Source organism: Podarcis gaigeae, assembly GCF_964106915.1.
Source record: "Podarcis gaigeae genome assembly, chromosome: 9".
Taxonomy (NCBI): Eukaryota; Metazoa; Chordata; class Lepidosauria; order Squamata; family Lacertidae; genus Podarcis; species Podarcis gaigeae.
In genome coordinates this window covers 29,441,787-29,465,887 of record NC_139685.1, presented here as the reverse complement: position 1 = coordinate 29,465,887, position 24,101 = coordinate 29,441,787, and the positions used below count along the sequence as shown (strand labels likewise).

Below are 24,101 nucleotides of genomic sequence, written 5' to 3'. Positions count from 1 at the left end.
GTTTCTCAGGGGGGCTCTCCATGCACTGAATTACGTACATTAAAATCAGATGTTTTCTGCACACACATAAATAGGTTGTGTATAACTGACACAGCTTCATTTATACTAAAGAGCTGAGATAGGCTATGGTTCTCTGTAGCACATACATATTGTGTGGTTAATGTGGTGTTTGCTCCTTCACACTGTGCGAGGCCACTCTCTGATACTAGCAAGAATTTACAGTAGGCCTGCAAATTACATGGAGTTTACGTTCCAGGGATTGCAACTAAAGCCAAAATCACATCAAAAGCCACTGGGTTCAGTGGCAGGTGGGGATTGCCAAAGTCATTTTTCCTGGAACCCTGCAACCTTTCCATTTTTTGCCATGAGCATAAATCTGCATGTTAAGTTAAATGTGTGCAAGTTGTAGGCATACCATACTCCAAACAAACCAGAAAGCTACCCAGAAAATACACCATCAATAGAACTTGTGTTTCAGGTGGAAATATTATTTCCTATATCAAAGAATAATGGGGAACCACTACAGAGTGCTAGAGTTGGCAATCAGTAGAGAGAGAACTTTAATTAGAAGAAGGAAGGGAATTTGACTCTATGACAGACTTACTAAACTTAAGCTCCAAATTTACCTCATTTTGTTTATATCTGGATAAAATATTCACAGAAAGGAAGTACAACGCTGAACATAGATGTAATTCAATTAATCATTTACTTAAAGCTTTAAAAAGAGTGACACACAAGTTTCATGTCTTCCATAATCAATCAAGTAAAACATTTAAGATGATACAGTTTAAAGCTAGCACACACTGTGCTTTCTATGAAGAGAAAAAAGTCACGGAAAGGTTTAAAAGTGCTTAGTAGTTTTTTTAAAAAAACAGTGCAACCAGAAGATGGCTTGCTCATTTGTACTTCATTCAAGAAACAGTGAAACTCTACATAAAGAACCATTCAATCAGCATAATTATGCATATACTTCAAACTGGCAGAGCTACTGAAACGTTAGTTACATTGCAAGGTCAATAAGAGAGCTTTAGTTCACAGAGGCTACTCTTTTCCACACCACTGTCTAAATGTTTAGTGCTTAAGACATTAAAATCGCTGTCAAAATTGAGTTTAATCCACAAAAAGGAGAGCTTCATTTAATTAACAAAAGGTTTGCCAAGCTTTAACGGGAGACAATGGATAAAACCAAATGTACTGCTTAAGTTACAAGTAGTAAGGGTCAGCATAGAAGGTTGGTGGTGCTAACCTCCCGTCACCAGCATGGTTGCACCTTACGAAGAGGCAGAGAAGCAAGATGACCTATGGGGTGCAAACACATCTGGTGCTCCTGCCAGCGTGTTCACACCGCCTCAGGTACGCCTTTATCTTGCTCCTCCTGGTAAGGGCACAGCAACGCAAGGGGAGGGTCACATAAGCACCTCCACCCCTCCATTCTGACTGCTACTAGATACATGTAATATTCAAACATTTAAAGATAACATATATCAATATTAAGCATGGAGACCTGATCAAAAATCATTATTGGAATGTGGCACGGAAGCAGCAGCAAAGCATAAGCTCATCTGAAAGCACTCAGCCAAAGAGAACCATTTTAAGAATCACCAGAAAGAAACGGAGTTGAATTGTACTGCATATCGTCACTCTACCATTTCCACAAGACCTCATAAATAATTATACTGAACACCAGCAATGTAATTCTCCTTGAAGACTGCATAAATTGACTGTGCTAAATTAAAAACAGCAGCTACACTGTAAGAAACAAAAGATTGAGCAACTAATCCAATGCAAATGTTTATTGTACAATGAAAAATGAAATGCATTTTTTTTACACTTTTACACTGGTCCAAAAGTGCTAGAAGTCCACCCTCTACTCTTCACATCTGAACTTCAGTTGTGACTGAAGAACATAAATAAGATTTACAGTGCCACTTTTCTTATACAAATATATCATTAGCAGAAATACTGATTGGGAAGATATTATCCAACACATATAGTAAAGATCTTGCTTGCTCAAAAAACAACAACAACAATAATAATCAGTGTTGTATTTGTTTGTAGTTAATATCACTTTCCAGTGTCCTTTAATCACCAACAGTGAATATTACAATACTCTTGCACAGCCTTTACAGCAACCTGCAAATACATCAGAATTAAAAATCTGGTGGCAAAGTGCAAATAACTTAGAGCCAGGCAGCACGAATACTAGTGGGTTTCAATCGCTGCAGAGCACCACTGGATGAGTCATAAACGGGTCTTTCACTTCTCCGACTCACGGTACTAGATGCACTGTGGCTGGATGCTCGCGAAGCACCACCTGTGGGGAAGGACACAGAAAAGGGAGGACAGTGTTAAGGTGCTTGCATAACTCTACCATTTTGAAAAACAAAGCCATCTAAAATCTATGCAAGCAACTCCACATTTTATGATCAGAAATATTGGGTTAGGGTCTTAACAATTGCAAATGGGGCTCAGCTCATGGGAAGGGGCTTTCTCCATGCCTGCTTTCTGCTGCTGTCTTCTGAACCCTCAAAAAGCCACTTCTGAGGATCTAGGACATTTGGAGCAACACTTTGGATCCAACCAGTAACGTGTATTTCGCTCTTGAAATGTACCCCCACAGAATCAAGAAATCTGATTTTCCACTCCGTAAATATTCATATATTGTTTTTTCTTTTTGTTTTCTTCTTCTCTTTTTCTTTGTGTCAATTTATTTCTTTATAATGGAAAACTTTTCCATAAAATATTAACACAAAAAATAATAATCTGAAATTTAGTGCACAAGTAACCCTAACCCAAAACACTCCAGGGGACTAGAAGATGATGAAAAGTAATGCGGACTTCCTTTAAAAGGGGGAACATGAACTCTACAAATAATCAACATTCGCTAGAAGGCTGTAATTTGGTAGTCATGTTGCCCAAAACATTTTGTTTGCAAGAAAAATCTGAGAATGGGACTTGTTCATCTCACCATATAACTCTCAAAGCTTAGCTGGACATGAAGGGCGACACACACAGAGCAATGCAAGTTGCATATGGGAGTAAATACTGGGCTTTAGTAATTTTCTTTTCTTTTCACACATTTGAATCATGTTGAGACTGGGGGATGAAGACATCCAGGATTATGCATGTATACTTGAAAGCATGATTCACTATTACAAAAAATACATAATGAAAAAGCGCAAACTCTGCTTACGAGAAGGGCTGTGGTGGCTTAAGGCAGACTTCCCTCGCCTTGGAGAGGGAGCAGAACTGAGGTAACTCATCTGCCGCTGATAGTCCATGAGCTGTTCAGAGCGCCTCATACCAGCCGTCGGTTTCACCGCTTCAAGCCTCTTCAAAAAAGCCTTAAATTTAATTTGTTAAAAATATTACTTTTTGTTTAGAGAAAACCCATAGCAGTTATCATAACTAGTTAAAGCTGAATACCATTTCTTTGCTATGATATACCGGTAATTTGTGTTAGGGAATCATGGGCAGCAGAACAGCTTACTTTTAAAGAACTAAACCAAGCCATGTTGTTGATAAAACAATTAAATGGTAAAGTAGCACATTATGTTTCCTACCAGCCTAATTCAAACAAAAAGGCAGTGTCAAACTTTGGAGTGATTGTCGGGTTTATACATTAGATCAGCTAATAGGGTCAGGTTGTGAATTTTGTTGTTTTCTGTATTGTGGCTTAAGTATCGTTTACTGGAGAGGGCCAAATAGTAATCTAATCGCTGCAGTTACCACTCCTGTTGTAATTTATGTTCAGATACTCTTAAACAATATTCCTATAAGCATGGGGATTAATGGCAGGAAAACAGAAGCTGTGAGCCCTTCTTGTTGCCAAGGTATTTTGAACTTGAAAGAATAAACACACACTATCCATTGAACAACTGCCTGAGGGCCTCGCCACCCTTGCTACACTTCAACATATTTTTTTATAAAATACCAATTTCACGAGGATACCTATCTCGATAGCTTATACTGACTTTTGTGTTTAGTTTTTGAAGGAAGTACTGATAGCTATTATATTCTTGATTTGTGTAGACAGTGTGTATTGTCACTCTCTGCCTCCATCTCCCTGCCCCCGATCTTTCTTTGTTTTTTCCTTCTTCTTTCTTATATTTGGCACTTAAATAAATGCGGTTGTTTTTTTAAAAGCTCAAACTTACTCCCCCCAACAGTGCTTTATTCAAAATGGAAGTCAAATGTGAGGGAGACCACACACTGAAGCTACCAGCTACACATGAATTATGAAACAACTGGCCACTGGACGCTTGGGCAGGTGTTTGGCTTTGTTTATATGATGTCTCCTCTAATTTAATTTGCAACAGAAACCAGAATTATTTATCACAGCAGAGGCAGAAGAGTACATTTCAAATCTAAATTTAGCTTCTTTAGCTAGTTGAACTAGAAATAAAATTTCTATCTCGTACCTTAACTCCACATTTTCAGGTTTGTATCCCTGCTTCTCTAACAGAAAACCCAAAACTATCAGACACATCAATGCAATCATTTTGCTTAATGCCGCTGGTGGGTCATATAAAATCTAAATATTTAGTATGGGGAAGTATGCGAGGAGATAGTGTGTTTGTGTCTCAGTGTGGTGTTGTGGAAACGATGTCTGCCTTGGATTAGGGAGAGTCCAAGTTCAAATTCCTTCCCTGCCTAAAAGACATCTGAGTGATCTTGGGCCAGTCAAAATCTTGCAGTCAGGATTACCTCACAGAAGAAGGGGGAAAGGCAAGATAAAAATGTAATAATAAAAAAGAGGAAATGCTTTTCTAGAAGAAAAATCTCTTCAGCTACAGCAACGTACTTCACGTTGCCAATTCTGTTTACATGTAACAGTCACAGGAAAAACAGGAAACTGGTTTTTGTCCAGCATAAACAGCTGTCTATATAAAAATGTCCAGAACACAAAGAATATCCTGTATTACTTGGCACTGGTTCATTTTCCCCAATACAGATAAAAAATATGTGCTGTTGTGAACTTTCCAGAAAAAAATGAACTGGAACATTTCCATAAACAAATAAGGTTAATTTGCAGAGGTAATTTGCATTGGATTTCAACTCAATTTAGCAAGTTAGCATTTTACTCCTGTTTAGTAAACTTAGCTAAATACTACCCTGTATCACTGCTACTACTAACAGTTGCACTGAAATATTCCTTAATATAAGGACAAGTTCCACTGTCATTCAACAAAAAAATAAATAAATAAATTTGCAGTCTGATATTTGGTTCTGAGAAGTAACAGAAGCATAGTAAAGGAAATTTTGGATTAAGGTGCTTAAAAAGTTGTCTTCATAAAACCAAGGGCAGGGGAGATAATCAATTTAGACTGAGGATTTCAAAATTTATTTAAACTTACATTGCTATTGATGTGGTGCTTGGGGAGAGCCCAGGAAAATGTTCTTGCACTAACTGAACAAATACTTACTTTAACAATGTTTTAAGGGGAAATAGCGAGAAATGGCAAAGAAAGGGCTTTGACTATAATCTAGAGCAGTGGGGAATGTAAAAATAAAAGGTTACTTTAAAATGCAAGTGGAAATTTTACTCATACAAAAATTTATGCTATAAGGTATATTATATATAACTAGTTATTTCACAATGGTCAGGAAAGAGCGTCCTGAGGCTATTACGTATCAATTGTCAGAAAGGCTGTTTTCAGATATAACTCAGTCTAAACCATAGGTTAGCATTACAAGAGCAAACCCCAATAACTTTTGAGATTGTGGGTTCCTTCTTATGGCAAAGTCAGAAGCTTCCACTTCCACTTCCACTTCAAATTAACTGCAGTTTAGCTCATCGCCCGATCCCTAAACTGTGGTTAATCTTCCTTATGATTAACTGAAACAGGCCAGCTTCATCAACCACTATTCGGCTTTTTTCAGGAAAAAAAAACCCATCATTAAAATTAATTAGTTTGTTGGATGACATGACAAATTGCAGTTAATCTAAAATGGAAGTGAAAACTTCTGAACCTCTCCTCATGGCTCCAATGAGAGAAGGATACAGGCCTGAGGCATTCTGTGGGCTGTTATCATAACACTAAACCATGGCTTAGTGTTATATCTGAACAAGTCCAGCAAATTACATTGATGCTGAACAGTCACATTGAAAGGACACCTGCCAAGTGAGGAAAAATGAAAACTTCAAAATAAGCTATAAACTTTGTTTTAACCTGTAAATGTGTTTCTATCTAGGAAGGGTAGCAGAAAACAACATGGAAGATCTGCTCCCCTACGTAGGAATGCATATAGAAAAATACAATATGAAGAAAAAAAGATTTAAAAGGATAATTGACTTTAGAATGGGACCCATGACTAAAGACAAGCTAACCATGTACCAATAACTAAATGAAGTATAAATGCAACCTGGGTAATTATAATGAAATGCTAAATAACCAAAACAGAAATTGAACACTTGGTAGTTAGAGTTCACCAAAAAAGAACCTTTTAGGTCAATCTTCTGAAAGATCACTAGTTTTTTGAACAAGTGTGGTCAATCTATTTCATTTAGAGCACGAGGGATGTGGTTGCTAAAACTGGGAAATATGAGCTCAATGCAATTACAGTATATCAAAAGAACCAACAAGCAAAGAACAAATACATTTGCCTCTTGGTGAAAACATGGACAGATATTTCTGTCTACAACTCTTAGCAGATAATTTAAGCCCTGATAAAGAAAATGTACATGGACCAACCTCATGGCACAAAATTTACCAAGTATGTGTATATGTCAATATATCTGATGCTATGAAGAATAATGCAACTGCAGATGTGTTAAGAGGGTGTGTGGGGGAATTACAGTATCATAATGTCATCAAACCATTCTGCAATGAATTTACATCCAGAATATTTGTATGCATTTGTGGTTGCTGCACCTCAAAAGAATATAATTGAACCTGTGAAGGTTCAGAAAGAGACCAACAGAGCAATGGGATTGCAGGGTGGGGATACACAAGGAAAGGCATCAAGTGCTTAGACCTCTTAGTATAGGAATTTTAAAAATAAAATCCTGAGTATTGGAGAGGCAGAGTACATTATGTAATTTACTGCAAATTTAGGATTCATAAACCCTTAGCAGAGATCAGAATTCTTACGCAAAAAGCAGACAGACCATGAATCAAACTCTCTCTGTTCCTGCATGTAATAATACTTTGCAAAATTACATTATATTACTATTTGATCAGCTCTAGATAAAGACCTATTACATGGAAATGCGAGTTTCCATTTGCCTCAATATGTGTTACTATGGTTACAACAATGGTTCAATGGTAATGGAACAAGCAAAGATACAGATAATGAAACTGACTGCTAGCTATCGCCTCAATTATTTCCATTTCATTTTATGTTGTGGGCTACATTCTTCGTGCTATTGACACACTATTAATGTACTCTCTTAGTACAACATAATTTGTTTTTCTTCTTCCTTGCTACCAAGATGACAGTTCAAGAACTCCTCAAGTTAACTTTCTTTTTTCCTAGGGTGTGGTAGATAGGGATCCCTCCAACCCACTCCTTATCGGAGGTGTGGAGCCCTTGTTATATAGTAGGCCGCATCTCAACCATGCAAAAGAGTCAAAAGGTTTACACACAACTGTGCATCCAGACAAATAAGGCAGCATGCACACTATTCCTTTAAAGCGTATATGAAGCACATTATTTCCCTCAAAGAATTCTGGGCGCCATTTACCCCTCACTGTGTTACAGTTCCCAACAACCCTTAAGAAATCACAGTGCCCAGAATTCTTTGAGGGAAAGAATGTGCTTTAAAGGTACAGTGTGTACGCAGCCCAAGAGAAATTATCAAAATTTAGGAACACATTCCAGCCAGGGGAAAGTACTCAAGAAGGGCATGGAACAGGGTCAATGAGGAGGGAGATGTGACTATGGCACTGCAGCCGTTAAGACTGGGTGTGCTGCACCATGGTAGTGTGTATTGCAGTTGGGGGCTGTATCACTGCTGGGGGTTCACTGGTTCCTTCTCCATGTGGGTGGCATGTGGACTTCATAGTTCACACAATGGTGGACTGTGATTGTGTTTCCAGGGATGCTGGGGGCATGCCATTTTTATACTGCTTTTTATTTTCTGGTTGGCTGGTTCCGCCTCTTCCCTCTTGGGTTGAACATGGACAGAATGTGGCGGATGTTACAATGACACATCTCTCCAAATCATAGCAATAGTACAATGACACTGCTCAATGACATATTGAAGGTTGTAATAGATGCACTTAGTAGGTACAAAACTCCACTTAATAAACGAAAGAACTTCAACTAACCAGATTCTCTCTGTCAATCCTTTGCTGCTCTCTCTGCCTGTTGATGGCACTGTGGTACATCTTCGGTGCTGGGCCTGGAGGCTTCTTCAGCGAGGCACTTTTGCTCCTGGGCTTTGCAGAGTGCTTTGTCAATTCCTTTAAGAGCCTTTGGTTCTCCCGATCAATTTGCCGAACTTCCTCATTTGTGAAAGAGTAGTTTTTCCTTGACCCTATAGAGGACTGATCCAAGACCAGCTTCTGTTGTTCTTTTTTCTCCAGCTGCAGAAAAGCTTTAAAAACAAGTAAACCTTTGAGAAGCCAACATAGATGAAGGGGGTTGTATATCTTCACTTGAAATCCAGAAATATCTGAGTTCAGATTTAACCAGCTAACTCAAGTGAGGCGGTTACCTCGTTTGCAGCCTATAGCTTTTAAATGGCAACACTTGCATACGTAGCAAAAGCTTACAGCAGCTTTTTCCAGCCTGGTGTCCTGTGGGAATTGCTGCACTATGACTCCCATAATGCTCCAAACCACTGACTATGCTGGCTTGTGTTGCTGAGAGTTGTAGTCCAAATACTCAAAGGGCCCCAGATTGGGAAAGGCTAGCCTAGAGAAAACACAATACTGCCACTACCATGGCACTGAAGAATACTTGCAGTGCACTCTTTTGCAAGGTTATTTATCCCAGTGTGTTTAATGGCACTTGGTTCTACAAAATTGTGCATAAGATTGCAATATTAGGCTCCAAGCGTAAGAGGCACACCAACTCTCATTTGTTTCCAAACAAAAGAAACAGAATGCATGTAAACCATAAAAAGTCATGACATAGCACAGAAGTATACTTAAGGAGGAATCCAACACATATGTGAAGCTGGGTCTATGAAGACCTGATGTGCATTATAATTCTTAAACATGAGCTAGGACTGGGCAATGTGAGCACTTGGCCACATCTAGAAATACATGGTGAGCTGATAATATAGATAATTTTGAAAATGTACATGCAGTTAAGATAAAGTTCTAAAACCAGAGGCACACTTGCAAACTGGAGATACTATTGTGGGTGCTTATCACAACCTATTTTATTAGCTATAGCAAAATGCTTCAAGTCTAATTTCAGCAGGCAGAGGGATGCAGGAAGGGACCCTGTAGTCACATGTAGTCTACCCACAAGTACCATATTGGTGATCCCTGAGTTAAGATGTCCTACGCTGGCAGTTGCTATGGAAGAGTCTCTCCATACTTGGAGAACCACACTATATCAACTTACATTTCTCATCATTGGCAATATGTACACTGCTGAAAGAAACATGAGCATTAGCCAAGGACAGTATGTTTTAGAGTTTCAAACACCAGATACTCTGTTCTTCAACCTTGTGTGCTATTGAGTTAGGCACAGAGGTGTGCTTAAGCAACCCAAAGTGACATGGCAAAGGGCCTACAAATAGCACAAAATATTTAAACAAACATTTCTCGACATTTGCCTTGCATTTTTCATTCTGGGGATTGTAGGATTTCATTTCCATGATTCAACTTCTAGCATTGTAGGAAGTATACCGTCTCTGAGCAAAAGCCTTGACTACTGATGATTTCAGGAGTGCTTAGGTCATCTTCAAGGAAGTATCTTGCCTACTTCTAACCTATGATTCTACCACATATGAAGAAAAGAAACTGTTGCTTTCTGCTGAATGGATATGAGACTGCTCAACTGATTTGTTTACAGTAGGCAGAGTTTATTTCAGAGGCCTCTGGCACAGATATATATCCTCTAGTAACTTTTTGCTGTTTAGTTTATCAAAAGTAAACCATGGACTGGAATTTAAAATCAAATGCTTCCCAATTTGCAGCAAAGCAGACAACTGTGCAATTGATGGTAGCCTTAAGGTGTGAGTCTTGGGCAGGCAACTCCCTTGTAAGTGTAACAAAAACCCACAGTGATGTTAGAGAGCCTGAAATTGTTGAACAAGTTTGATTTGTCTTTAGGGACTTAAATGGCAAGAGTAAAAGCAGACAGAAGGTGGTACATAAATTTTAAATCTTAATTAGGTTCAAAGCCTACAGAAATCAAGGGAAGATATGGTGTGTTGAATGGTGTGTTCAGAAACTCTGCATGGATAGGGACCTCCACTACTCTTAGATAAGCTTCTAGGTGACTCTCCAAACCCTTACATTAGTGACCAAGATTGAAATAATAAGCAGTATGATAAACTGCAAACAGTAGGAAAATAAGTTTTGGGAAAGGGCTACACAGTTCATGGAAAGAGAGAGAGATTTTAGCTGTAGGGGTATGCAACTATTTAACAAAACATTTAGCTATTCTTGATGTTTTAAATATAATTTATTTTATGTTGCACTGTCTTGCTGCTTAGTTGATTGCTATGTTGGGCTATGTTGAGAGGAAGGGTGGAACAGAAACATAATAAATAATGATGATAAGGTAAAAAAGGTAAAGGTAAATGACCCCTGGATAGTTATGTCTAGTCAAAGACGACTAAGGGGTGTGGAACTCTTCTTGCTTCAGGCCGAGCTGGCATTTGTCCACGGACAGCTTTCTTGGTCATGTGGCCAGCATGACTAAATCACTTCTGGGGCAACGGAACACCATGATGGAAACCAGAGCACATGGAGACACCACACCATTTACCTTCCTGCCACAGTGGTACCTATTTATCTACTTGCACTGGCATACTTTCAAACTGCTAGGTTGATAAGTAATTATAAGCCAGGATTAAGAAAGAAACCTAACAGGAAAAGCCAATGCATACAGAGAAGAGAGCTAGTTGTTCCATCCTAATACCCATCTTCGCTAGAGGCGAAATACCAAGAACTGGTAGAAGAGTTGCAGCTAGGGGAACAGTGTCATGAGGTGCATACAGTGAAGAAAGGGAATGATTTATTTCCAGCAAAATCACAAAAACTGATAAGAGTTTTCCCAAAATTAATAAAAGGTGCTCTCACACTACTTAGTACTGAATTTCACGCCAGTGTGAAATTAAACTCAATTAAAAGTGTTATTCTTCCATGTGCTCAGTTTCTCCCAATATATCAGTATACAATTCTAAGTTACCACTACTCCACCTGTACTTCAGTTAAATACAACAGGTTTGATTCAAAGGTGCCCTTCTACTCACAGAAAACTGTTTTGTATCTGGCAGTGGAGTGCTAGGTAAGGTAAGTGAAATTACATCAAAAGATTACAATTATGCCTGCATGATAGTTTGTGACCTGGCCAACAAAAAGATGTGGATGAAACAAACAAGTCCAAAGAACTTTTGTGCACAGAGGACCAGCTGTGTGGTTATTTAGCCAGTGACAACCTTTACATGTTCTGTTCTAATGCTTTACATATTGGAATGTGGCAAAACAACTATTAAATATTGCATATTAAAGAGTCACTTACACATCTCAACCCTTCATTGCTTGAAGCTTCTACATAGATAATTTCTTCTAAATTAGAGTGCTTTAGTTCTCTGCAATGGATAAAGCACCCCAGTCTTGCTCTATCATACAGTCCCTATGGAGGACAGTTAAAAATGTATTGTTTAATACTGAAACACAAGGTCACCTTAGGAAACGAAGTGAAATCTTAAAACTCCTAGATTAGTAGATTAAAATGATTGTTGCTAGATATAATATACAGTGAAGTTGTGCAAGACTAATCTTTCCTACACCTCACTGAGAACAGTTAAAAATGTGCATATTGTGAACACTTGGCTTCTGCTTCATAAGCAATGCCATCATAAACAAAGGTAAAAAAAAAGTCCTAAGGCACAAGAAGGGAGTTTTCCACTTCTGGCCCCCCTCCTACAAATAATATAGGAGTGTTTTCATATAGCCAAAAATGTGCTCAAGAATACTCTGTCACCACAATTACTATAGATTCATTCAGAGAAGTGCTAATTTTCTAGAAAAAGAGGTGCTGGAATTCATCACAAACACTTCCCTCCTTCTCTTAGAATGCTTATGGCGCCCACATGAGAGGTGGAAGTTAGTTCCAGCTGAAAAAAAGCCCTGATTAAGAGATTGTTGATTTGTTACCTGGCACCAGGTTTTCTCCTTTCACCATGGGTAGAAGTTAACAATCTGGAACAGGGATAAGGAAACTATGGTCCTCCAGATGTTTTTTGGCAATAGCTCTCATCATCCCTTACCTGGGATGATGGTTAGGAATAAAGGAGACTCGTCCAGCAACAAATAATCTGCATGAACATCAGCACAGAGCTTAATAGCTGTATTCAAGACTTGTCTGATTCAGCTGCACCAAGGAGTCAAGCCCCAGGCATGTTCTTTGGCAACTTTTGCAAAATGATAACAAATAAGAAAATATTTTGGGTGGTATTTGTAAACCAATACCAGTTGGTTTGGCAGTTTGGGATATACAGTACTTAATGTAATCTGCTAAAACTTTGTAAGGGTGATCATGTTGAACTTAAAAGGGACTTCACTATCAAATATATTTTATGTACAATTGTGAGATAATCAAAACAAAGATGTCTTACAAATTGTACTGGAAAGCTGTGATCACTATAAAATGACAATTGATGCCATCGATATTTGCTATGCCTGCCCAGGATAAATACATCTATGTGTCTCAACTATAAGCCAATCTACCTATCTATAAGCCAAAACCAATCTACATTTCTTCCTGCCCAATCAGCTTCTGCAGGTAAGACACTGGAACCAAGACTATGACAACAGACTACCATGAACAACTTCACATATCCTTAGAATATTGCACCTATCCGTGGACTGCAAAATCCTTCTGGAGACAATCCTGGCTTAAAACCAGAGCTTACATATAACATGTGTACAGTATACATATTTTTATTAAATAGGTGGTCTATGGCAGCACCCAGACTGTTTCCAGGATTAGGATGAAACTATGTGCTAGGTGCTGTACAAAATAAATGTAGATTGATTTTGACTACAGAAATGTTTAGTTACATATTCCAAGTCATGTTTAACATTTTGCCCATTAAAGTAACCTCTCTTTGATGCTGCCCCTTAAATTCATCTCTCTAATTTCTGCCTACAGCACTCACCTATTTTCTGCCAGCAAATTCCTGAAACCTGGGATGTTTCATCACATTGATCTATATCAAGTCTAATTGTATGGAGAAATCCTCTTTCCTGCTGTTCAACTCTTGAAACACTTCTGATGCTGCAATGATTACTGCCAGGATGTCATAATACAGAATCTGCTTACATGACATCAGCAGTGCGTCATAATAGATTGGCACCGGACATCTCATATCAGAGCAGTGTAATCAAATGATAGAAAGCATTCAACAAACTACCTATATTTGTACTAATTCCAGAATCATCAACTCCAGCCAATAACCATTCCACAACATTTGAAGTCATATTGGTGTTATCTCTAGATTGGTTACATTCTTAACTTTTTAAAAACTTTTCTAAAACAAAAGGACATGCCTATGCGATCATCACCTGAGGCCCTTCTTTGTGTGTCTCCTCCGCAAAAGGCCTGGAGGGCAGCAATATGAGAACAGGCCTTTTCTGTGGTGGCTCCCCTCTTGTGGAATGTTCTCCCCAGGGAGGCTCACCTGCAGCCTTCATTACCTATATTCAGGTTCCAGGCAAAAACAACCCTCCTCTCCCAGGCCTTTGGCTAATTAAGCAATCTATGGCCTTTTAAACTGTGCATGTAGGTGGGGTGTTATTGTTCTTATTTATGTTCTAGGTATGTAGTTTTTTGTTTTTATATTGTAAATCATCCTGTGATCTTTAGATGAAGTTCGGTAAAAAAAAAATTAATAGCTAATTATTTATTTATGCTAAATTCTGCAGCTTAGCTGCATTTAACTTGTAAAGAGAGCGCAGGACACATAATTCCTCCCATTCTTTTGCAAAACTGGGCTGTACTTGCTCTTCCGAATGAGTTATAATGTGGAAAGTGTCCTCTCTGGGTGGACTGAAATCTGTGGTTTATTGTGCTAATTTCTATCGTTTATTGTTTTGTGTACAAGGGAGACTTCCGTTCCCTATCATGCATTGACGTGCATGTCCAATTGAGTCAATACAAGTTGTCAAGAAACTGTAATGAGCTACTGAGACGTAAAGCAGCCTCTTCCGCTAATTGACCCAGAGCTCTGTGTTTAGAGAGCTCCAACTGCATTCTAAGACAGGCTTCCTCAACCTCGGCCCTCCAGATGTTTTGAGACTACAATTCCCATCATACCTGACCACTGGTCGTGCTAGCTAGGGATCATGGGAGTTGTAGGCCAAAAACATCTGGAGGGCTGAGGTTGAGGAAGCCTGTTCTAAGAGTCCTATTCTAACTCACTTATGCTCAGAGACAGACAAATGGCTCCCTTCATCTACAGAACATTTTTATATTTGCATTACAAAAACTGGAGGCTAAACAGGAGGCTAAAACAGCGTGGTCTTTGCATTGTGTAAATATGTGACATGAAAAAAGGTACGCAAAAGGAGAAGTTGGGCTGCAAGGGGAAAAAATCCAAAGTCTGTATTTGGGCAATACCTTTATTAGGTCAACCCAAATGCCACAAATTAGAAGGCAGGAACTCTATATTAGGCTAGATGGCAAACAGAGCAAGGGGGGAGGCAGAGAAGGGAAAAGTTGGATGACAGATGGAGTCTGCATCTGATCACAATCTCAAGATGCAATGTGAGAGAAGAAAGCAGACATTAAAATGAGGTTTCAGGTTGTCTCTGGGGCTGCTGGCAAGAAAGAAAATAAAATTCTCTTCACCTGAGAAAAGATGCATACATTATCAAGGCTCTTCTGGAGTGTTAACAGTTAAAGAACATACCCTTTCATAAACCAAATTACCAGTGATGCAAGAACAGAAGAAATATTACCTTGAAAATAAGTCTATCCAGAATTCAAGTGCAAGAGGATGAGCAAGTATTTATCATTATCAAAGGATATGAATAGTGTTCTAGCATCACATTTTAAAGCAATGATGATCTGAGATCTTTTCAGTCTTGATCTGATAAAATATCTTTAAACATTCAAAAACCATGATTAAGCTAATGTGTACTCCCATTCTACATCAAAGTGACTTAAACGGTTAATAATCCATATTTATTTTTTTGGTGATGTTGAGTTTCTTTTTATATATCATATATTTTCAAGAATTAATTGGAATACCCTCCCCTCGCTCTTTTGATTTATCACCTTCTTTCAAAAGTGCCTGAAAAATGTAACATTCAGTTTACGACTGAAGTACGTAATTTTGTGTTGCTAATATCAGATACTATTTCCCCAAGACTGATACCTGGATAGTTCCTGCAGAGGAAAGGCATGTGTGAACTTATGTGCAACTGAGGACACTTCTGAACAGCAGAGTATCATACACATGACAATTTTATATGCTTGGATTATCAATTTCTGCCCTGCAGGAGGAGATCAGCACACATTTCCTCTACTTCATACCAGTGAATTTAGTACATTGTGTTCAAACAGTTCTCAGGCAGCATCTAGACTTTTGATCACGTCTTCCCAAGGAGTACAACTACTAAACTTCTATTGCAGTAAAGAAGGGAAGTTTTACAGAGTCCTGGAGTTTTCCCATATTCACGGTTTGCCCTCTAAAACAATACCTCTAGTTGATTTTCAGAATAGTTGCTACCATGGGTGCAATACTTTGGCAAATTTAAGACAGGGAGATAAAAAGTCTTAAGGCTCTGTATGGGTTGAGAGAGTTTGAGTCCAATAGAGCATTGATGCTTTAGGCTACATGCACCTTTTTTACATGGAAAGGTGTTTGGATGTGTTTACCAGAACCACCAACTAATAGACAAGCATATGCTGAATTCCTGTTTCATTATTAATTTGATAATTGTAATGATAATAACAAGTAAAGCCACCTTAATTAAATACATAGCATTGAGTCATCACTGATTATTGCCTCTCAGTAATTTATTCAACAATGAACCTCTGCTAGGAGAGAAAAAGTTGACATGTATAAGCTACAAGCATCCTAACATCTGAAAACTGCCACTTGAAAATAATAACTTATTTTACTATAAATATACATTGAGTGTCCATTGTTATGATGAACCATGAGATCTGGTTGTTGCTGTGGGGCGAAAGTGAGTAGAAGGGAAATTGGGTTGAGAGGGCCTTGGTGAACTAGGATCACCACACCCGGTTTATCTTTCAGGAGATAATCAAGTTTCCCCAGTCCCCCTTGAATGTTATTTTTTTGGCTGGGCCATAGCAGCTCTGCTGGGAAAAAAAAGTGTCTTCCATTGACTGCCTTTTTAGTTTCTAAGCCGCCCACAGAATTTAGCTGCAAATTTCAGGTTCTCTTTTCAACTACAAACCTTATCTAGCAATGTACTATTTAAACACATACATACATAGAATCAAGAGTCTGCTTCAGAGGTTATATGTTGTCATTTATGCTACTATGGCCATGCAGATTTTTACTACTACTCTGAATTCAAAAATATATCCAGTGGAATCAATGGTGACCTTTTGAGCTTGTTGCACAGATGGACCGGGCAGACCCAGATTCAAACACCCACTCAATCACTAAGCACCGTGGGGAAACCTTGGTCCTGTAATTATTTATCAGCCTAACCTCCACAGCAACTTATATGCGTTGATGGAAGTATAAAATGGACAGGGAAAACTCTGTGTCCTTCCTTGAGTTCATTGGAGAGAAGGCACAATATAAATGTAATAAACAGAAACAAATCGAAAAGACATTTATCGTGTATAGAGTATAGAGTAGGTAATAACTTTACCAAACAAATATTTTTGTTAACAATTGCTGTTCCATAGAACTCAAGGGAAAAACTGAAAATGTTTATCCAGATCTGAAAGAACAGCAGAGACATACATATTATATCAGAATGTTATTATTTTGACAGCAAATCCCATATTTTTAAAGTTAAGAAAATGTCACCTTTCAAAAGATGATTCAAGTCCACAGCCTCCTGCAGGACCTTTTGATGACATTTGTGATCCAAGTCGGGTTCTAAGGATAAACAGAAATTCAGTCAGGGCTTGTAATTGTTCTCCTCAAAAGTGTAAAGCTTTTTGCACCTCATGCTTACCATATAACTCCTGGCTCACATTTTCTTGTCTTTTAACCTTTAGTTTCTTATCATTAGATGCTGCAAGTTCAAAAGACTGGATGGGGCTGATGTCTGGAGTCGACAGAGGAGTCACATCAGTCACAGTATCTTCAGAGTCTTCTGCATAGTCACCGAGCTTGGGTTTTACTTCCACCGATTTAATTCCTGGGCTGGGTTTTTGTCTCAGAGAAAGAAGCGCCAAGCTACATTTGCTTTTCTTTTTTGAAGAAGAGCAGGATGAGTCTGACAAGCAACCGTCTGAATCTGAGCAGTCTGTATCAGAACTACAGGATAGGCAATGTGAGGAGGAGGAAGACGAGGAGGAACTGACTCCAATATTCTTGCTAACCTTTGCACTATTAGACTGCTTAGACAACTTAAGTCTAACCCTCTGGTTTCTGCTGTCATCGCTACTGTCTTCTTCATCTGTATAGTAGTTTTCCTCAGATGCTTTAACTATTTGGTCAACTTGAGAGGAAATATTTTTTCCATGCGTTCCTTTACCTTGTGCTGAAATCCTACCAGATGTACTTGCCTTTTCTGAATTTAGAGAAGCTAACGACAACACAGCATTTTCAGGATCACAAGCGCCATTGATTAATTCCTCTCCCTCCTGAGATTCTGTATCTTTATTTGCTTTGTCCTCTTCCTCAGTACAGTTATCCTCCACCACTTTGGTTTCCGTGTTCAAGCCAGGTTTGCCTGTAATCGTATCTTCCATTTGTGTGTGCTCACCATTTCCCTTCTCATCTGTTTTTGTTGTTACTCCTTTCCTCGCCGCATCTTCTTCAAAGTCACTATCGAAGAAAGAGTGATCCACTTCACAGTCTGACACATCTTCATACATACGGTCCATGATCAAAAAAGGTGCTGAAATGCGGTTCCTGCAGATGGAACACCAGAATTACTAACTGAGAAATTAAAAAAATATAGGTTCAAAACCCACTCTACAACGACAAGTCAATCAGTCAATCTCCTTTATTGGCATAGAAAAAGTGCATTCTATACATGGATCAGAACACAATACAGTTAACAAAACATAGTAGGAGATACTTTAGGATAAAGCTGTCCAAACATTGTGAGGTATGAAAATGGCTCTTAGGACCTATGGTGATGTAATTTCATGACGTCACTCAAACATTTTGCCACATACTCCACAACGTCATTACTACAATTGTTCAGCAGATAGAAAACCCTGGTAGAGCCAGTGTGATAAATCCCCTCCTTCAATGAGGGGGCCAAATACTTATCATACATTTTTGCATAAAATGGCCAATAAAACAAAACGTGTGTGATGCATTCAACCTGTTTTGTGCCACAAGGGCAGTATCAGAGTATGGGATTTTCAAAAATCTACCTTGCAAAACTGCAGATGATAAGACATTAAATCTTGCGAGGGAAAGAGCTTTGAGTAGGTGGGGATCGTAAAGCTGGTGTAAGTATGAAATGTCCTGGCCAAAGAGGGTGGAATTCCCAACCCCAATGGGGAACAGGGTGTGGGAAAATGATTGCTTGTACATAAGAGCATGAGCAAAGTTCTTATTGTTGCAAGGTGATTTCATAGCAGGAGGCCCGCTTGGAGCATGATCAACGTGTGGACAGCTCATGCTGTCCTAATGATTGGCCCACGTAACATGGCCTGATCGTCTGCGTGGTCTAGTGTGATGGCCCTTATCTGCTGGCTGAGAACAAGTTGCATTCCTTGTATTTTGTATCTTCCTGACTTTACACAATAAAGGCTGTGCTGCAGCAGCTCTAAGGCAGCCAGAATTCTTCAACCCATCTCTGTGTGAGACTGATTCTTATTGATGGCGAGCTGGATCTCGTCAACAGGGTTTATTGGCTGTGCAACTAAGGGTTTGGAATTCAATCTCCAGGATTCTGCGCTTGATTGTCTAGAATGCTTCCAATTGTAGGAGCATAAGCAGCAACTCAAGTGATAGGCCACAGGTTCTGATTTCGCTTTCAATGTGACCTAACCATTTGGAGTGGTGGGATTCTGCCAGCATGCGGAAAGTTAAAGAAGAAGGATTGGATATGAAACGTTGGTGGAGCTAGAGGTCTTATACAGCTGCTTAAGTTTGCGTCCCTGTATCTCTGCCCAACTTTAAGTCTATGCAGAATGTTAATCATTTATCTTTTTTAAAAAGACAATAATGATCCTAGAGGGGATTTTGTTGCTTCATTTCCCACCATTTCATAAGGAAATTTGATATTGCATGGAATTGCTTGTTTCTGTTCTGAGCTTAACATTTTCATACAATCTAAAGGTGCACAAAACCTTACCACGCTGAACTGACAGCTCCTGGCAAAGTCTCGCATAGAAAGCCACTAAAATGCTTCCATAGGAAGCTCAAGGAAATGCAACATAGAAAAATACAATTTTTAAAATGTCTGATAATTGCCACCGTTGCTTCCTGAGTATCATTGTTGAAAGCGAGGGAGGATGCAGAGAACATTTCACAGATGCATGTGATGCCAACTGTGTATACACAGAAGGCAAGCACGCTGGCAGGCACGCAACACTGATCCGGACTATTCTAGTCATGGGAAGTATGTTTTACAGTGGGAGTGGGGTATCTGTTCTCCCAATGTTGTTGGACTATAATTCCCATCACCCCTGACCACTGGCAATGGTGGATGGGGCTGATGGGTGGTGGAGTCCAACAAATATTGTATTTACTCGAGTCTAATGCGCCATCAAATCTAATGCGCACCTCAATTTTCACAACATAATTTGGCCAAAATAGGTGAGTATTAGATTTGAGTAAATACGGTATATTGCTATAGACTAAGGGGCATTCCCCCTAAACCTTAGGAATGAATAAATGTTAGAATTTTGATTAACTGGGATACGGATTAAGACACAAAGTTCCCACTGCTCGGCAGTGGGAGGGACAGGCACCCGGTTTTTGTAACAACATGAAAGGCTAGGTAAAGGTAAAGGGACCCCTGACCATTAGGTCCAGTCGTGACCGACTCTGGGGTTGCGGCGCTCATCCCGCTTTATTGGCCGAGGGAGCCGGTGTACAGCTTCCGGGTCATGTGGCCAGCATGACTAAGCCACTTCTGGCGAACCAGAGCAGCGCACGGAAACACTGTTTACCTTCCTGCTGGAGCGGTACCTATTTATCTACTTGCACTTTGACATGCTTTCGAACTGCTAGGTTGGCAGAAGGGACGAAGCAATGGGAGCTCACCCCGCCACGGGGATTTGAACCACCAACCTTCTAATCGGCAAATCCTAGGCTCTGTGGTTTAACCCACAGCGCCACCCGCGTCCCTCACAGGTTGTCTAATCCTGCTTTACAGAAAGAAAGGATCCATATTAACAGATGCTGTAAAGCTCTGCCACTCTCTTATCTTACCACTACAGGTATCTATGTATTCAGGTAAACAAAAGGAAGCAGGCTCCAGCCTGCCTGGATACCGCTTTATTTGATCTGGACTCCCTGGCCCATGGCAAAGAAAAATGAAGAAGATGGTAGAATGATCTATACCACTTCAGACTGTTGGTGAGGTGGCTGAATTGCTTTTTATTTTTTTAAAAAAAATAAAATCTCCCTACATGTAGAAAGCTAGCACAGTAAGGAGAAGCCTGGGCTAGAATCATTGTCTCCTATGTGCTTCCCTGCTTCACTTCTACTTGCAGGGAGGCATTTGTATGTTTAACATTATGAAGGATTCAAAACAGACTTCCTCCCCACGATCACTCGCATCTGAAGCAGTACAGCCCAACCTACCCAGCTCTGAGTATTCTGCTACCTATCTAGACCAGGTCCACCCCAGAACGCAGGAAGCCCACCGCTCCTTTGCCTGCACAAAGCGAAGTTTAACACTGGGAGATGGCTTCAGGCTCACTCTTCTAAAAGGCATAAGCATTCCCCATTCGTGGTAGATCTCAAACGCCACGTGCCCTCCCCAGTCACAGCCAAACAGGCTCCGGCTGCCTAGGAGGACATCTGTCAAGAGCGCGGTTTCCTCCCTCCTGAGTCGTGACCGCGATGCGTCAGGTCGCAATGGGAGCGACAATAATCGCGCGCAACTCGCCCCCCCTCCCGCAACGACCTTTGCTGGCGACAAAAGCCTAATGATAATTATTGCAGCTACATTGCACGGAGGATTAACTAAGGAGCTCCTCGAAAAGGCGAAGGAGACTGCATGTAGGCTAGCCACGCACCGAAAATTGGTTGCATGCAGGCGGGGTCGGTTGGAGGGCAAACCCTTTCCTCTCCTCGATTGGAAAAAGCCAGACCTCCCCCCCACTACGGCCAATGCTCCTCCGATACGTCGGAGGAAACGCCGGCACACGTCCGCCACCTTCCCCCTTTGTTGTGGTTACACAGCCCGCGGCGAGGCGGCGGGTCGGCGCTATGCAGCAGCAGCGGCTCCGCGGACACCCACCTCCCTGCAGAGGAGGCGGGAGGGCGAGCAGCCTGGGGCAAGCAAGGCTCGGGTACTCACCGCGGGCCGGGCGGGCAGAAGGCGTCGCTAGCGCTCCGGCGCTTGGAGGCCCCTTCGGAGAGCGCTTCTCGCCTGGCGCTCTCCACCAAGCCCGGCTTCTCCCGCCCGGCCTTGTGTTTGCGTAACCACGGGAAGGGCGGGATTGGGGAGAGGAGGGGAAAGAGGCTGCTTCCGTCTCCGCGTGGGCATGTGTAATAGTTCCCTTTCCAATGCAGCAGGTGGAAGCCTTGAGCTCGCTCGCTTCGCCTCGGGGGCCGCCGTTTTAGAGGCGCTTGCCAAGGTGTCCCCTCAGGCTGCCAGCAGACTCCTCGGCTAATCTTGGATATGCCGGCAGGCTAGCTAGGCGGCCGTAGCCGTTTACTCTCTAGCTAAGGTCGAATCTTCGTCTGATAAATGGTAGCGACTGGCAATGCCGCAAATAGAGCATGTAATCCCCGCAGATTAGACGGGGATCTCGGATCTTTTTGCCTTTTCTGTCGCCATCACCCAGCGTCAAGAGAGCCCCTTAAAGGTGTGCTATAAACATTAAGAGCTTCCTCCTCCTTCGATGGCTCCTTCACGAGGCTGCTCAAAGGGTTTTGTAAATAAGATCTGCTACAATCAGTGTAAATAATGCGATCTCTTGGTTCTCAAATTCCTCGTGGCATCTACACAACCGTTGCCTTAAACTTCCCTTTCAAGTGAGTTATGGCTGACTGAGTGTTTAAGTTGCATTCCCAAAAGCGTTAAGGAGTAGCCTTAATATGGTCACTAATTTGGGGTTAAATCTCATTAAGAAGTGGAATCTTCCGATTAAACGTGCAAACCCCTGTGTTGCAAGACTACTGTTCAATACACGCTTATCACTCAATCCCATTGTTTTGATTTCTGAGGAAATGCATAGGATCATGGTGCAAGTCTCATTTAATTTAACAGCCATTAGGGTTACAGCCTGAAGCAGGATCTAGGCATATTTACTTGAGAATAAGGTCCACATTATATTCATTGGTTATATAAAATAATTAGCAATAATTATCAAATGTAAGGTCCCACACTTAGGCAGGAATAAGCAGCTGCACAAATATAAAATGGGCGACACTCTGGCCTGCCAGTAGTAAATGTGGTTCTGCCCCCCCCCCCCCACATGGTATAGCAGAAGCCTTGCTATGCTTGCATGAATTTGCAGACTGCTACGGTAACAGAGATAAGAATCTACCAGTTTAGCAAATTACAGGAAATGTGACCTTTTAGGGTTTGGAAAGTACATAGGTACTGTAACAACAGAGCATGACAGGAAGCTAGGTGGCTTTCCAAAACCATATATGAAACTGCTAATACAAGCACGGAACAAACATGAGAGCCCCCACAAGTGGCGAGAAGATCAGAGCTTAGCATGCACTTGTCTGTGCAGAACTTTAGCCACTTAGTAAGCTTTTAGGGACACGGGTGGCACTGTGGGTTAAACCACAGAGTCTAGGACTTGCCAACCAGAAGGTCGGCGGTTTGAATCCCCGCGATAGGGTGAGCTCCCGTTGCTCGGTCCCTGCTCCTGCCAACCTAGCAGTTCGAAAGCATGTCAAAATGCAAGTAGATAAATAGGTACTGCTCCGGCAGGAAGGTAAATGGCGTTTCTGTGTGCTGCTCTGGTTCGCCAGAAGTGGCTTAGTCATGCTGGCCACATGACCCGGAAGCTGTACACCGGCTCCCTCGGCCAATAAAGCAAGATGAGCGCCGCAACCCCAGAGTCGGGCACGACTGGACCTAATGGTCAGGGGTCCCTTTACCTTTACCTTTATAGGCATCGGGTGTGAGCTCAGGCATTTTTGCAATATGTATAAGTATCTGCTTCCACCAACGTGAGGTACACAGCCTTTGTGATCTTATTCACCGTGTGTCTAGATTGATGCATCTCTCAAACTGAATACCTTTTCCGCCCATCATCTCCTCAATTGGTTTTACTGCAGGAGGCAGTGCCAGAGACCCTTTGGGGGGGGTGTTACAGTAAGAACTGTTCAACAGTGGAACTGACTCCCAGGAGAGGTGGTGAACTCTCCTTCACTGGAGATATTAAAGCAGAGGTTGGATGACCACCTGCCATGGATGCTTCAGCTGAGATTCCTGCAGCGCAGCGGGTTGGACTAGATGACCCACGGTACACCTTCCAATAATACAACCCTGTGAACTCACGGCCATGCATAGGGTTGGGCTGCATAACTCTTGGTGCTGAAAGCGCCCTGCTATCACCCTTTATCTTGTAGCTGGGTTGCAGGATGCAGCTGGAAACACGCGCATTTTGCATGCTTCTCAAATCACAACCAGGCATTGCAAAACGCA

At 40.9% G+C, this 24,101-nt stretch overlaps 1 protein-coding gene across 1 annotated transcript; it reads right to left on the bottom strand.

The window, feature by feature from the left end:
• Positions 1-689: 689 nt before the first annotated feature.
• CFAP97 (cilia and flagella associated protein 97) lies at positions 690-22,893 on the bottom strand. Its single transcript, XM_083755812.1, has 6 exons — positions 21,789-22,893; positions 17,304-18,208; positions 17,153-17,224; positions 8,274-8,542; positions 3,194-3,344; positions 690-2,314 (listed from the first exon to the last, which is right to left on the bottom strand). The coding sequence occupies exons 2-6, from the start codon at positions 18,178-18,180 to the stop codon at positions 2,181-2,183; spliced, it is 1,503 nt and encodes a 500-aa protein (XP_083611938.1). The 5' UTR covers positions 18,181-18,208; positions 21,789-22,893; the 3' UTR covers positions 690-2,180.
• Positions 22,894-24,101: the final 1,208 nt, after the last annotated feature.